This window comes from Strongylocentrotus purpuratus, unplaced genomic scaffold (genome assembly GCF_000002235.5).
Source record: "Strongylocentrotus purpuratus isolate Spur 01 unplaced genomic scaffold, Spur_5.0 spur5_scaffold_1, whole genome shotgun sequence".
Taxonomy (NCBI): domain Eukaryota; kingdom Metazoa; phylum Echinodermata; class Echinoidea; order Camarodonta; family Strongylocentrotidae; genus Strongylocentrotus; species Strongylocentrotus purpuratus.
This window is the reverse complement of record NW_022145594.1, coordinates 40429630-40445033: the sequence shown is the minus strand read 5'-3', so window position 1 is coordinate 40445033 and position 15404 is coordinate 40429630. Positions and strand designations below refer to the sequence as shown.

The window sequence follows — 15404 nt, the reverse complement described above, 5'->3', positions numbered from 1 at the left end:
AATTGAGGAATACTGATCAGGCACTTCAGACGCTTTTGACTAAAGATAGTGTATTGTAAAATTTGCTAACTTGCGTAAAACCTTTGACTTCTTCCCGAGTCCGCGGTTGTCACAAGTGCCAATAAACGAGAGTATTTGAAAAGGAAATGTGCACGTAATGGAAGAGGAATTGAAAGTTCCTCGCTATATTTTGCACCCCACCACAATATCTGTCCAACTTCTCTATCTCTCCCCCCTCACCGCAAATCTTCTGAGAAGGGGAAAACGCTTAAAGATTGACCTCTACAACTCCTAGTGGAATATGGGAAGGCGAGACGCCACTAACCACTTCCGGGTCAATTAGGAACAAATTCGCTTGCCCTCTCGAGTGACGTAAAACAGACTCGATTCGACCGCTGTCAGCATAGATTGTATTATTCCAGGTTTGACAAATATTGTTCATCTGATCCTGCGGAAAAAAGACTCCTCATATGGTTATGATAACTAGGATATTGACCCTAGATGTATAAGCACAACTTTAACCTAGTTATAAGTGTCCATTTATTACATAGTACTTGAAAACAAAATAATATTATCAGGTAGTGCCCTTTTTATTAAGAATATGTGGGCGAACGGGTAATCAAAGAATTGTTGTTTTGAATTTTACACCATTTTAAGAAGCGTAAACAAAGAGAATAACAAACAAACAAACAAACACAAAGTCAAGGATAACCTTCAACCCTCTTGTGTATAAGTAAATGGATATGATCTAAAGAGGTTTAATGCATCCTTTGTTTTGTTTACGTAGGATAATCAGACAGTAGAAAGTGTGCATATGTAATGTATCTCCTCTTTCATGAGACGAAACACATATATCTTCAAGTTACAGCTGCGATATAGGGGTATTAAAGGGATCCGGTAACTTTGTCTCAGATTCTGAAATAAAATTCTGGATTTAGCTCATGATGCAATGATAATTATAAACCTTAAGGTCAGTCAGGAGCCCCATGACTTTTACAAGCCGATCGCCTGTCTGATTATCAAGATATTTATGATTGGAATTACAAATTTTGAAAACCGTTCGCCTGACGGTTTTCATAACACTACAGTCTATTGGGGAAAACGAGTATGGTAAAACCGGTCACTCAAAGATTTTTACTTTTTTGAGGCACTTCTTGATCATTTTGAAGCGCAATTTTTTAGGGCTTCAGTATTACACCATATCACAGACACTGATAACACTTAGGGCCGTGTATCTCAGATTTAACATTGGTAAACGATCCCTTTAAGAGACAAAATCAACAGCAAAAAGAACCATGAAGTTGAGCTTCGCCTCGAAAGTTATAACAAAAATTATATCAAAAGGAAATAAAAAAGGAAATTTTAATGCTTTACTTATCCAATAAACATCACTTCTTTGAACAAATCGACAGTATATATCACTTTAAAAAAATATTTAAGCATCTATATACAAAAAGAAATAAGTCCAAATAACAATCTTAAAAAAAAATATAAAAAAAATCATTTTTATATATGTTGAATTAATGTACGCAAAATACCAGAAAGGGGAAGAAAGACATTGGTCCCACGAAGTTCGAAGATGATGTGCTTTTAAAGTCCACTGGAAATTCTAAAGATGGCGGGTATATTTCAGTCATATTAATATAATAATAAGACTCTGCTAATTCCAGTAAGGTTGAGGGGAAAAGGCTAACTAAACAAAAATGATGTATGGATATAATGCAAAAGGTCTTCTTTCTCGCGGTTCTAGATCCGAATGCAATTAACACCACCTCGTCAGTGTAGTCCAGGCTCTCAATACATGTAGCTCGACGCGATCTAGTCCTATACTAGCAGCAGAAGAGTTAAGAGATAGTAACTACTAATCCAAATATAGCACTTCAAATGTAGGAGTAGCTTTAGAAAAAAGCCTTTGTCTAAATATATTCTCAAAAAGCGAATGATCTTCTTTGGTGCATCTCTGCCTCAGAAAGTAATTAACACGTCAACGGTTGGAGAGGTATCCTACATGCAAGTATCCCATGCAATCAGCCCTTACTGGCAGCGGAAGAGTTAATGGATAGTTTGACTATTGAGCCAGATATAGAACGTCTATTGAAGGGATAGCTATAAAATGGTTCTTGAGTATGACCTATGAGCTCTGTATACACACAGGGGCCATGTACACCGACACGATTTAGTTCGAAGGCGGAAATAAACATTGTCACCTCTTTCCGTCTACCCAATGGGGAAAAACTCTTAAAAAACAGGGAAAAACCTTTAGTTCCCCCTCCTGCTGCAGTGTATCTCTATACAAAAAAGACAGTTATACTTGTTATCATGAAAGTTCCAAAGTCACGAGGACTTTGTGCAAGATGGTGATAATGTTTTAATCTTAAAGGAAGATCTCTTCCTTGATTATAATCAAAAGATTAATAACACCTCGTTGGACGCGTAGTATCAGCGCGCAATGTGTGTTGCATTTCGGAGTATCAATACGGAAGTAGCGAAACACTGGTGTGCCTCTGTTCCTTAACTTGTATTGCTTTATTATCATTTTGGGGGTAAAGTGTAGCACACATCTAAACTACAGATTCAGGAGTTCAAAATGAAGTATGGAAGCGTTTGACACAAATAAATATTTGTTTTAATCGAATAAAAGCAGAAGTGAATTTAATATTGGTCTTCTAGGCATATCATATTTTATACTGAATTGTATATAAAAAGCGCTCTATGTGAATAAATATGTGTATAATAAAACAATAGGCCTATATAAAACATTAGTGTAAAGAAATATATTTATTAAAAAAAGTCTCATTGGGACGATTTTTTTTTTCATTGTATTTTTATAAAATTAAAGAGATATTCATATTAAAACAATGGTATTGCCGTTTGCTTGTACATTATTATCGAAATCATTTCATCGTTGTATTATAATATAGTGACAAAACTGAACCTTAAACATTCCATTATAAATTGTTCTCTTCTATCTTCTCATTCTCCTATAATGACTCCCATTCTTTACCATATCTTCCCATTTCTCTTTTTCTTACATCCACCGTCTATATCATTTCATTGTTTTGTATTATATACTTAAGTTCCCTTTTTTACATGTAATTTCGAAATCAGCCAGATTAAATGCAATACAGAGTTTTGCTCGTGTAGATATCTTTGTTATTCATGAATATCAATTTTGTTGATATGCTATGTTTTGTTTAAGTATTGTTTTTTCTTGTGAAATAAAAAGAAACTAAACTGAAACTGAACTTGAGTTCACTTATTTTTGTAAATATCTGTATGCCCTTTTTTCTACATATAATTTTGAAATTAGTCAGTGTAAATACAATACAAACTAACATTGTGTATATGTCTTTGTTTCTCATGAATATTAATTTTTTTTTTATTATGCCATGTTTTTTTAAGTATTGTTTTTCATGTAAAATAAAAGAAACTAAACTGAAACTGAAGTTAAGTTCACTTATTTTTTAAATATCTGTATACCTTGCAACACAACAAAAACAACAGAAAATATATAAAGTAACGTTTCATCGCTGTAGTTAATGGTGTCCCTTAAAAATTTTCTTGAAAGGAATGTTTTGATGAGCGAAACAAATTTGTTTTCTATATTACGGTGATGTTCAGAAGTACTCAACCATCGTGTGTTGAAAGAAATAAACCAATCCAGAAAGTTTTCTTGCGAAAACAAAACTAGGCCGGAAAATCATTATCAACCCGGCACGCGACCCGGGGATAGGTTACTAGAAGATGCGGTTTAGTTTGCGGAGCGATCGGGAAAAAACAACTGAAAACAACTGGAAACGTTTTTTTTTTTCTTTTCTTTTCTTTTTTTTTTCTTCAGACAGTCCATTAAAATGGTATAATGTTAATGTTTGTTGTATTAGCCGGGTATAACTTTCGATTCAAATCTTGTTTCTATTGGTGCTCAGGATGTGAAGGTGAGACAAAAGCTGTAAAACACGATGAAAAGTTATACATTTCTTTATATATTCTTTTCAAATAGGTAGACTTTCTCTAAGTTTCGTATAGATATAGGATTCGATTTGCATTTACATGATCGACATGATTAAAAACTGTTTGTTATGCCTTCTAATATTTAAACATATTGTGTTTCGGTCTCACATCCCAAGTTTAAATACATATTTAACTACCTTCAATAATGAAATAAAAAGAAAATAATGATACACAAAAATGTATGTTAGGGGTTATTAAGAGAGTAAATAATTTAAAAAAAGATGTTCAATACACGATCGTTTTGGTCATAAGTTATTTAGAGTATCCTATAGTCAGGTACCTAAATGAGATTATGTGCTAGCTGTAATGTCATTTTCATTATTGACCGACATAATTCATGCAATATGAGATAACAAAATCGCCTAAAAACATAGTTTAATGCATCTTGCTAAATACCAGAATTATATTGAATTATTAGGGATCGCTGAAGCACTAAATTACCATAACGTTTTAAAATTGGGAAAAAGCGTTTTAAAAAAACCGAAGAAGTTAAATCAAAATCAAGTACCTGCAAGAAACTGGCATTTGGGAAAATTATTCGCGTATAAATACCGCGATGAACAGAATTAAATACCAGTCAGCGAATAGCGGATTAACGATGCTTACGGATCGCACGTCATTAAACGCGCATCTTAATCCTCTCTTAATCCCGATTAACAGGTTAAACCCCTTTCACTCCGCCGCTATGCTGAATAAAGGCACGCGCCTTTATCAAGTGCGATTTAAGAAAAGGTTGAATTCTGGTCATGTCATTATATTATTGTGCAAGAAACTGTCTAAAAAAGATGGGAAAGGGTGATTATTTAGTATATACATAACAAATTGTATTTACTATAAAGTTATGGAATGAAAAGGAATTACCTCAATATTGCTGAAAATCATATCCATTGACTGTCGAAAAGTTTGGTAAAAATCTAAGGTGTTTCTTGTTAATAATGGATAAAGGGGATTCGTTTGAAAACCAATGTGTTTCAGAGAACATTTTGTAATGTCTTCCCAAACTAATATCAAAAGAATAAAAAAAAGCTTAGAAGAAAGAATATCTTCCTTTGTACATGTTTAAGCAAACCGGAATAGAATACAAACACAAAGGTTGCGTGCAAAGCAGGTCAGAGGTCGCGAACAATACAAGATGCCCTCGATGAGATAACGGTTATCAATAATACCCTGCTTTCCACGGCTAGCCTATTCAAGAGTTGTTATACACCTTTTACAAAAGCCACAGACAATGACCTTGTCCTTGTATATGCCACCGTATATAAGAATAGAAGTGAGTATGTTTACATGTGGTACAAGTATGCTGGTTCGGGATAAGATGAATGAAGTATGTAATTTATTATTGAATAGGATTAGGGGTATCCTACTTTTTACATTTACATTGAATCAAATAAATTCACACGGGGATGAGAGACACGCATGTTTATCCCGGTAAATGTGTATGTTTACATTATTGAAGTAGGATGGTGGTGATTGTCAATATAAAATAAATTAGAATTACCAAAAAGAACAAGGGGTTTTACTTATTCTTAGCGGGTTACGCTTTTGAATATGTTAACATCATTCTTTTCTCGTGTATTCATAGTGCTGTGAATTATGCATATCTACAATTTTAGTACTGCATTTTGTTGACGTTAGCATTTAAAACTTTCTAAGAAAATATATGAACTTAAAAGAACGCTATTTGTAACATGGAATATGGTTTCGACTTTGATTCTATTTTATTGACGACGACCCATTAAAACATTTAAATATCATCATAATAATGAGTCATACGAAATATTAATGTCATTTTCCATTGAAAGCTTAAAGATGAAGTTGAGTTCTGGTCATGCGATTGCATTGTGAAAGAAACGATGTGGAATCGACCAGAAAAGGTTGATCATTTAGCATATAAGAATTTGTGTGTATTGCAAGGTTCTAGAATCATCAAAATGGTAAGAAATTTGGCCAAGTCTTGGTAAAGTTACAAACACTGTACACAGAAAGATGTATATGGGACTACATGAACACGTGGCGTAAAAATCCTACCCCCGAGTTTTACGATGTTACTGACATATTTAGAATATAAAGACATTTGAAGAGCCATGCTTTTCAGGGGACATGTCTTATCTGATGATCTTCCACACTTGCATAATAAGAATTATTACGCTCACAAATTATTTTTCACCTCTTCCCAGAACTCAACCTTCTCTTTAATAAGTGTATAGGCTTGTGATATCATATAGTCATCAGTCATTGTATTCATCGATTTAATATTTCAGTATGACTTCACAGTTACAAGGCGTATATACGTTAATGCATAGATGCTCTCCCCCACCTGTCTTATCTGAACATACATAAATAAGTAAGTGCGTACATCTTCCTCTGTTTTTTCTTCGTGATTTCTAATTATGTTGTAGGCGTATTATCACCATGCTTTACTGTTATTTTCCTTCTTGTTTTTACCAATTTCCTTTCCCCACGATTCTGTGTACATCTCCATATTCGTGCAGTACTTGTTTTTCAACTCTTTCCCATCATTACCTTGACTAATTCTCTGCTTCCGAGATAAATAAGATAATTTGACTTAATTAAAAACGAGCACGTCACGCTTAACCATTTCACTTTCTTTGTGTACATTTGGAGTTCTTTACTGTGCTTTCAGCCATGTAAATATGCAATTTACCTACGATGTGTATATTATCTATGTTGATAGCAATATATATATATTAACTAGACTACGTGCTTCTCTACTGTATTATAGAGAAGTAAGTAAAGAGGTGTAATATAAGTACAATGCGACTATTGTCTATATGGTGTTAGTATGACTATTCACCTGCATGGCTGATAATTGATCCTATATTACAAAGATGTTATAAACCTACTTACTGCACAGATGTAATATTTAACTTCTAACTGTAGTCATGTAATATATAACTACTTACTTGAGAGATGCTGTAATATAACTATAACGTGACTACTCTGTATAATGTCTATATTCACCTGTTAGGTAGCATTGCCATAACGTTAGAATGCAACTAGGCCGTTTTTGTTCAGCGCCTACAAAGTCAAAGCGATAATTGACACTTTAGAGGTTCACTTCCGGTCAATTGTGAGCAATTAATCGCGCCCCAGCGGAAGACTTAGTTTTGCTACAAAGGAAACTCATATTTTACCCGGAATATCGCAAACAAAACAAAGGATCAGGACTAATAAACAGACCATACTTTCTGGAAAAAAAAATCAACGATTTGTATAATATTTCGTATGTATGAATATTAGTCCCTAAAATGCTTACTGATGTATCAAACATTTTGTTTATATGGACGCTTTACAGGTCTCTTTTTCCTGAAAGCAATTTTATGAGATATATTTAAACGTCAGATACGTAAGTAAGCTATGGACTAGACTACAGCAATTCTAGTTTTATTATACATTCATGATTATTATCATAATCATTATCTTGGGTTTCATATACAAGAGCACAATAGTAGGCTTTGATTTTCTATCAAATCATCATTTTAAAGTGCATTATATTTATGAATTTACTCTGTAAACAGTTCAAATAAAATCGAATATATTATAATGAAAAGGTTCGCTGTACGTCGTAGTCAATGGGGCAGGTGGAAATGAGAGTATAACGAAAAGGTATAAAACCATAATAAAGAACCGATGCGATTATGCGTGTGCATGTGTTAGATCAATCCATAATGATGTATTTATAATATATACACATATAAATAAATCAGATATCCAGTATTTATGACAGATATCTTATTTCATAAAATTATCAAACAAGTGTGTATAATAAAATAGTGTTATTTTGCATGAACAATAGAAATCATACAAGTAATATTGCAATAAGTATTGATACACAACGAGGTAGCTAGGAAACCAATCGTGCAAGACAAATTGCCTCTAATTCATCTCCATAACCAAACACATTGTATCTGCAAGTGTAAATTATTTATCCGTCATGATTTCGTTTCTGCGTCTTTGCTTGATTCTCCATTTCTTTATTTGATATGTCTATTTTTTGTGTTACTCTTCACATTTTTCATTGAAGTATGTAGATTAATTTGCTCTATAATCCTCATCTTCAAGGTGAATGAATGTAACCATTTCCGACGCTTTTACAATGAGAAAAAAAAGCCTTCAAAATCTGAAAAAAGGATAGATCGATAACCGAGAAAGGCAATAAAATGAGTCGGTGACATATTGACATTAGAAAAATGCAATTAGCTAGAAAATAATACAATTAATGCATGATACTTAAAGCTAACACTATTTATAAAGAAGCATAGAGTCATGGAATTGAACTTTTTAGCCATAAATAACAGCATGATAGTATTTTTGCACTTTACTTACAACTTATTAATTTCACAATAGTCCTGTACATTAATTTAATATTATAATGTTTCATTACCACGCACAGGAGTAAAAATTATTACTCGCGATGATGCTAAAGCCCCTACTGATTGAAATAACATGTTTTAGTCGATCTTAAATATATCAACGAAGTTGACGTGAAATTGAATTTGTAAAACATATTTCTATTTTTCAAAAGCTACAAATGGCAATGATAAACCTGCGGGGATTTAAATGTATGAGGAGGGGGAAATGTCATTCTGGAATAAAATATATATTTATACATTCATGGCTACAAAATATCACCTGTCGCGTATAAATGGGTCGGGTAATATATTGAGTTTCCAATAGCAATAAAGCCCGGATCGAAATTTCAAATCCTTCCATCTTCGAGTCAAAACATGCACGTATATTACATAGTACACTCCAACACAATGAGATTTTATTTCGTAAAAGTATGAATTTTAATAATAATTTTGCATCTGTAATCATATTCACGTAGACACTCGGTTTAAAGCTAAACAAGTATGGGGATACGGCGACAGATTTGATAGAACCCGTACAGGGCCGCATTTCCGATAAAATATATATTTAATAGAAATGAACAGATATTATAGGAAATATAACTATACAAATAAGTTTGAATTGTGATACATGAGGCTGGCATTCCGAATGAATTCATCGGCATTTTTTGTGAGTGTACTAAAAAAGATTATGTAAACACAATATATCCATAATCCATTATGTACTTAGAAAACGTTTGTACGTGTTGATGCGTTTGTTGGTTTAATAATGTTTGGTTTACATTAAAGAAAGGTGGACAATTCTAAAGACTTTTTTATTAATATTATTTCTTGACAGCTACAAATGATATTCTGCAAATCCCGAATAGTCGATTACGTTGCTAAATGAAGAACGAATTGATGTCCACTCACTCTCGGACTAACGTGAGAATATAATTACTAGAATAACGACAACCGAACGCACCGAAGAAGACAAAATCTCCGAAAGCCCACACTGTCCAGTAATGATAAACAAAACTAGACACTTACCCTTTTTACGAAGTATAACGATCCCTCAAAGCTCCAATAATCATGAATAAATAATCACCAGTCATATACAACGTCGCTTATCTCAAAAGGTAGACGAATAATTATACACCCGATATTGCACGAACCCCCCTTTGGCAACAAGAAGCGTTAAACTGAATGGGTATCCTCCTTGACTGTCTCGTTTCATTGCCCCCTTCCTCTTCTTCCTAAAATCTGAGCTTGCAGTAACCCGTGTGCACACTACAAAACTTTTAAGGGAGACACTTGAAAAGAAGTTTTTTTGAAAGAAAAGGGAAAGAGCGCCGGCGATTTTTTAATGACCGGACGTCATTTAAGTGGTCGCTAAGAAATTACTCGTCCGGTGTGTGCGTGTGTATGCGTGTGTGAAATAACGGCATAAAAATAGCGTGTGTGTGGGTTTGTGTGTGTATTTGTTTCTCTCTCTCTAAAAAGCGTGCGCGCATAGACTGTATTGGGATGTAAGGAATACAAATCGTTACTCTTTTTGTGGAGAAATGTCTTATAAACTGAGATACAACGGTTGTTTAAGGAGTTGCAGTCAAACTGTAAGATCTAGATTTGGCGTAGCGATTCCTTCCTTCTTTTTCTTCTTCTTCTTCTTTTCCTTCTTCCTCTCCTTTTTTTCTTCTTCATCTTCATCTTCTTCGTTTTTCATTTAAAGCCCCATTGCACTACTTGTAGCTACTTGCGCCCTCTATATACATGTAGCAAACAAAGGCTAATCGGTGACTGTTGGTCCCCCATGTTCCTCTTTTTCTTTTAAATTGAGAGCTGATTTGATGAGATAACCACCTGTCAGTGACCTTGCATGGAGGTCTACTCCCTCTTGCCAAACTAGTGTAGACGGGATTTAATCAACCTGCTGATCTAACTTACGTATTTATTTGTTGCTACGTCGGGCAAGCTTTTGTTATCAATAGACACTTTTGCTTTAAAAAAGTAAGCATGTGCTAATATTCTATCAATAGATAGATAGCCCTGAAACCTCTTCTAAATATTGTTATCTTCGTGGCAGGTTGCAAACGTCAAGCTTTCTCCTTAACACAACCAAGTCCTTAAAGACGGACATCATAATGGATTGCGTGGTGGTCAGATTTTATGGGGTTTAAGGTGTTAAGGTATCCTTCGGCTTTTTCTTTGGTTCGCTCTGGCCAAGGGTCCGTTATGTCCGTATGTTAACGGAAATATATCTGTCTATACATCTGTCTATCAATCAATATATCTCTATAATTATCTGTCTAACTAACTAACTATCTCTTCTCTAACCCCCCCCCCCCCCCCCCCCCATGCAGCACGTCCTCTCTGCCTCTTTCTCTCTCTCTCTCTCTCTCTCTCTCTCTCTCTCTCTCTCCGTGTATCTTTCTCTCACTCTGCCTCAATCTCCCTCCCATCCTCTCATGGTGACCAGAACTTGAGGGGTTTAAGGGGTTAAGGTATCCCCTGGCCGAGGGTCCGTGGAGGGGTTCAGAGCGGAAATCGTCATTTCTTATCAGGCAAAGCAGCGCGTCTTTACTTGAACAGGAAGCTAAATAGCATATGACGTATTATCCCGGGTCTTCTCCACTCTCTCTCTCTCTCTCTCTCTCTCTCTCTCTCTCTCTCTCTCTCTCTCTAACTATCTAACTATCTATATATCTAGCTAGCTATCTCCAATCCTTTTTGATAAACCTAAATTATATATCTCTCTCTGTCTTTGTACATTGTATATCTCTTACACTCTTACAAGTTGGTTGGTTGGTGGGTTGTTATTTACCTGACTGCTAAGAAAGCATAAATGCTTGTTATTATTAAACAACCAAAACGACCGACGGATTTAGGTCCTCTCCGAAGGGACCTGGTAATGGGGATTAATGCCTTACCAAAGGGTATAGCGCATCGACTTGGTTTCGAACCCGGGTCGCCGGATTACGAGACCACTGGTCTATCAACTGAGCTATCGCCCCTATATCTACCCATCTTCCTCTCCATCTATCTATCTATCTCTCCTCGACCTCAAAGTAACCCCCCTTTCCCCCTTTATAAATGACGAAAGGTCGGAGATGGGTAATGCTGGATCGAGAAAGGGGGTTGGTGCGTGCCAAGATCGGGAGCTAATGCTTTCCAGGAGGTGATGCAATGGATAGATGCATAGATAATTGGTAGCAAAATAAAAGGATAGAATAGACATAGGCCTATAGATAGATAGATAAATAAATAGACGAATTAAGGTAAGGTAAATGTTTTTTATCATTCGCAGCCAACGGCTAATATGCAGAATTTGCAAAGCATATACCTGAAATAAATCAATCTTGATTAGTTTACATAATCAAATTTTTCAATAGATAGAAGACGTAATACTTAAAGGGATAGTTGAGTTCTTGTGTCAGACCGCAAATGCCTTCAAAGTAGGGTAGAGAATAAGAATGTTACGTAATCAATGTGCAGTCATCACTCATCATTGCGTAATAAGTGAATACCATTTTCTTGCGCCCCTAAGCCTGTGGCAGTCTCGCAGTCTCCATCACATTAGGGCAAACCATTGTCAACACACTTTTAAAACAAAGAGTGAACAATCATGTAGATAATGTCCGTCGCACACGTGGCGTCATTTGCTGAGATAGGGTGATGCGTCAAGGAATTGTTGTTGTTGTGACTGACGCTTGCATTGACACACCATGCTATAGTTGCATCGAACAAAACATTAACGCAAAAGGTTTGATAGTAACATTGCTTCGGGTTAATGGCTCATGTACTGATTGTCTTGAACAGGTCGAACTAGGGTGGTTAAAAGCAACAATGGCGCATCGAGTGTTCTTGCGTCAGCAGTCAAGTTTGCCTGCAATCAGTCACATAGCTTGCGTAATGACTGAACATAGTGTTTAGAACACGCATTGGATAAGGCTTGATACGGAAAAGTACGTCGCAAAGCATTTTCTAAAGATGATAACGTTCGTTGAAAATAGGAGTCAACAACAAACTCGGTTAATGTCAATATGATTTTAATTGTCTGTCTAAACTATATATGATCACAATTCTGCTTTGATTTGTTGTGTTTCGTTTCTATTATAATAATAAATCTGTTTGGCCAAGAAAGTTGCATTACAAATCAGATAGGCAACAACACCTACTTTACAAGTATAGATAATGCAACACCAGGAACGGAAAAGGGTAAACCTGTAGAAGCAGGGGTTTTGTCACTCCAATGGTTATTTACATACATACTGTTCAAATTGAGAATTGTACTGAAATACAATTAATGTAATTCCAGTAATTTATGCTTGTATAGATATATGCTGTCTAAAAGAATTTGAAAGGGTCCTTTAAATCCATCTGAAGCTAATTTTGGACAGCGCAATACTGTGGAGACATAGTACAGTCAGCTATAAATACAGAGACAGGTGAAAAAGCGCGCGCTTTTCACCCCTTAGCGCGCCAAACAATAGATCGACAGGTGAAATGTACGAGACGTTCGTGTGTGATGTGACTACATAAATTAACGAGAGACGAATTCGGTATGTCATCAGAAATAATGTCTGGAGGAGTGGAGTATGTCCATTAACCCCGATAGAAAAGTGACATACATACGTGACAAATATACATCAATGGAGTAATAAATATATGTAAAGCCCATTTTTTGTTTTTTACATGTTGAATTTGTGTAAAGATATGAAAATATGCATAAATGTAACATCGTTTCGATTGAGACATAGTTCGTTAGCAATTTCACTCCTAACGATTCGGATCGACTCATCAAAATCAATATAGTAGAAGACTCAGATAATTTTCCCACAAGTCTCATAATAACGTAATCATAGTTACGTTTGACGAGTATATACATTTAACTTAGAAAGATTTTTCGGAATCTTCTTCTTCTTCTTATCGAGAAGAAGAAGATTGGGGCTCATGGATAGATATAACTTCGCTCATAACGACTGTCGGTTTATAATGATCCACATTCCCATACTGAATTGTAGGAAGCTGATATTGATCGAGTATGAGGAATTTAATATGCAATACATATGATTACATTGGGTCATAGGTAATCCAATATAGCAGGATATTTTGGTAGGATTAAGAAGTGGAATCAGTTGAACGAAAGGTAGATTTATATAAATATATCATCATAAAATTAAAGCAAACGAGACGATACGATAAAAAACAGAATCTTCAAGGGAAATCTTCTGGGGCATTGGGTTCAAGTTGAACTACATGCTCCAGGAAAACATTTACCCACCCGCATACACCTGTGTTTCCCTACTGCGACCGGGCTTCTTACCCCGGTCTTTAGGGGGGAATTGAACCCGGGCTAAGCCAGGATACCGGGCTTAGCCGAATTTCCTTCAAATTTTGACTCGCCAACTTGCAACAAGAAAAAATTCCCTTTCCGTTACTTGACGACATAATTAGACCGGATTACTATATTATTACCTTGCACAATTTTTCCTCTCTCAGCTTTTCGTTTTCCTTTGAGTTGTTGGCATCTTTCAAAAAGAATCCTTAAGATTCCGTTATCTGATCAGTGAGGTGGGTGCTTAATTGCTCTATATTATGTTTGAGCGACGTATTCAAAGGATAAGGTCATATAGGTTGAGTGTCGAAGAATCTCTGTTAGATGTTAAAAAGAAGGTCGATTGAAGTTGAGAGATCATATCGGGACGGGAAGATATAATTCTATTAGGAAACAAATCGAATTTCTGATAATTTAATGGTGTTCCGTGATTTGTTAGAAAAAAGAGCAAGTGTCAAATTCATTTACACGAATTCATTTTTATTTCTCCATCCGGCTTCCTCTTTTCTTCCTTTTCCTGCTGCCCTCATCTCACTCAAAAGCCCCCCCCCCCCCTCTCTCTCTCTCTCTCTCTCTCTCTCTCTCTCTCTCTCTCTCTCTCTCTCTCTCCTTTCTCTCTTTCTCTCCTTTTCCTATGCCTCTATTTTCTATCTCGCTAATAAAAGTCTCTCAAACTTTCGGTCTCATTAGATATCCTCCCCTTCTCCTTTTATTTCTCAATATTTCTCTATTTCATCTATCATCTATCATCTATCTCTATGTATCTATTTATATATCTTCCTATGTCTCCGTCTGTCTCGTATGTCTGTCTCTGTCTCTGCGTCTCTGTATCTTTTTTTTTTCTCTCTCTCTCTCTCTATCTCTATCTCGCTCTCCTTCTTTCTGTCTCTGTATGTCTGTCTCTGTCTCTGCGTCTCTCTCTCGCTCCCTCTTTCTCTCTCTCTTCCTCTCTCTCTCTCCTTCACTGTCCAATTCACACTTCCAACGCTCCCTCCCTCCCACCCTCCAACCTCTCTTTGCCCGAGTTCTCACCGGGTGACCTACGGTGGTGACCACCGTCTGGCCCGCCGTCAATGCACCTCTTCCTGCCTCGCGCGTGGTCATTGTCACTCCACATCAAACACGCATAAATCACGACAGCCATTGTCTGTCGCTATGGCAACGTATCAGCTGGGGTCATTCCATCGAACGCGATAGCTGCAGACGACAGACGATCAAAGTTGCCAGTTTTGTCTGACAAAAGTTGTAAATGCTTTCTCAGAAATTGCCCTTTTGTAGATGGGCATGCGCAGTGAACAAGCGATGAAAGAAAATACACAAGAATGTAATACCAAAAACACAAACAGAAGAGATATGAGGTAGGGATTGTAATTATTTTTTGTATCGACATCTTGAAATTCTGTTGCATTCGACCCAAAACACCCTGCCCAAATTCATTCTTCCATTTACAATTTCGCAGCGAACTATACGGTGAGTGAAAGAAAAGCAAGTATAGTTAATCATCGCAATGAGAGAAACTTGCTAACATGTCGATTTTGTCGCGACGTCTATAAAATTGTTCCCATTTCCATTGTAAATAAGCGTTTACCATTGCCAAATGTATCATACATAGCGCATCAACTTCGTGCAAATTTTGCATTTTGCGAAAGTATTACACGCGCAGTTAGAGCAGACGCGAAAATAAGAAAACAACACAAGTACTCCTT

At 35.9% G+C, this 15404-nt stretch overlaps 1 protein-coding gene across 6 annotated transcripts in view; it reads right to left on the bottom strand.

Annotated features, from left to right (window-relative positions):
* LOC115917879 (transcriptional regulator Erg-like) overlaps nucleotides 1-9748 on the bottom strand; it is a 91557-nt gene extending 81809 nt beyond the window's left edge. For 4 of the 6 annotated variants that reach the window (XM_030978228.1, XM_030978229.1, XM_030978231.1 and 1 more), the window contains exon 1: nucleotides 326-457. In XM_030978228.1, coding sequence (XP_030834088.1) covers nucleotides 326-442 — 117 coding nt within the window. In that variant the 5' untranslated portion in view covers nucleotides 443-457. Of the gene's footprint in view, nucleotides 1-325; nucleotides 458-1538; nucleotides 1827-9410 lie in introns of those variants that run through there. The other 2 variants (XM_011674541.2, XM_011674534.2) reach the window with 2 other exon arrangements.
* Nucleotides 9749-15404: the final 5656 nt, after the last annotated feature.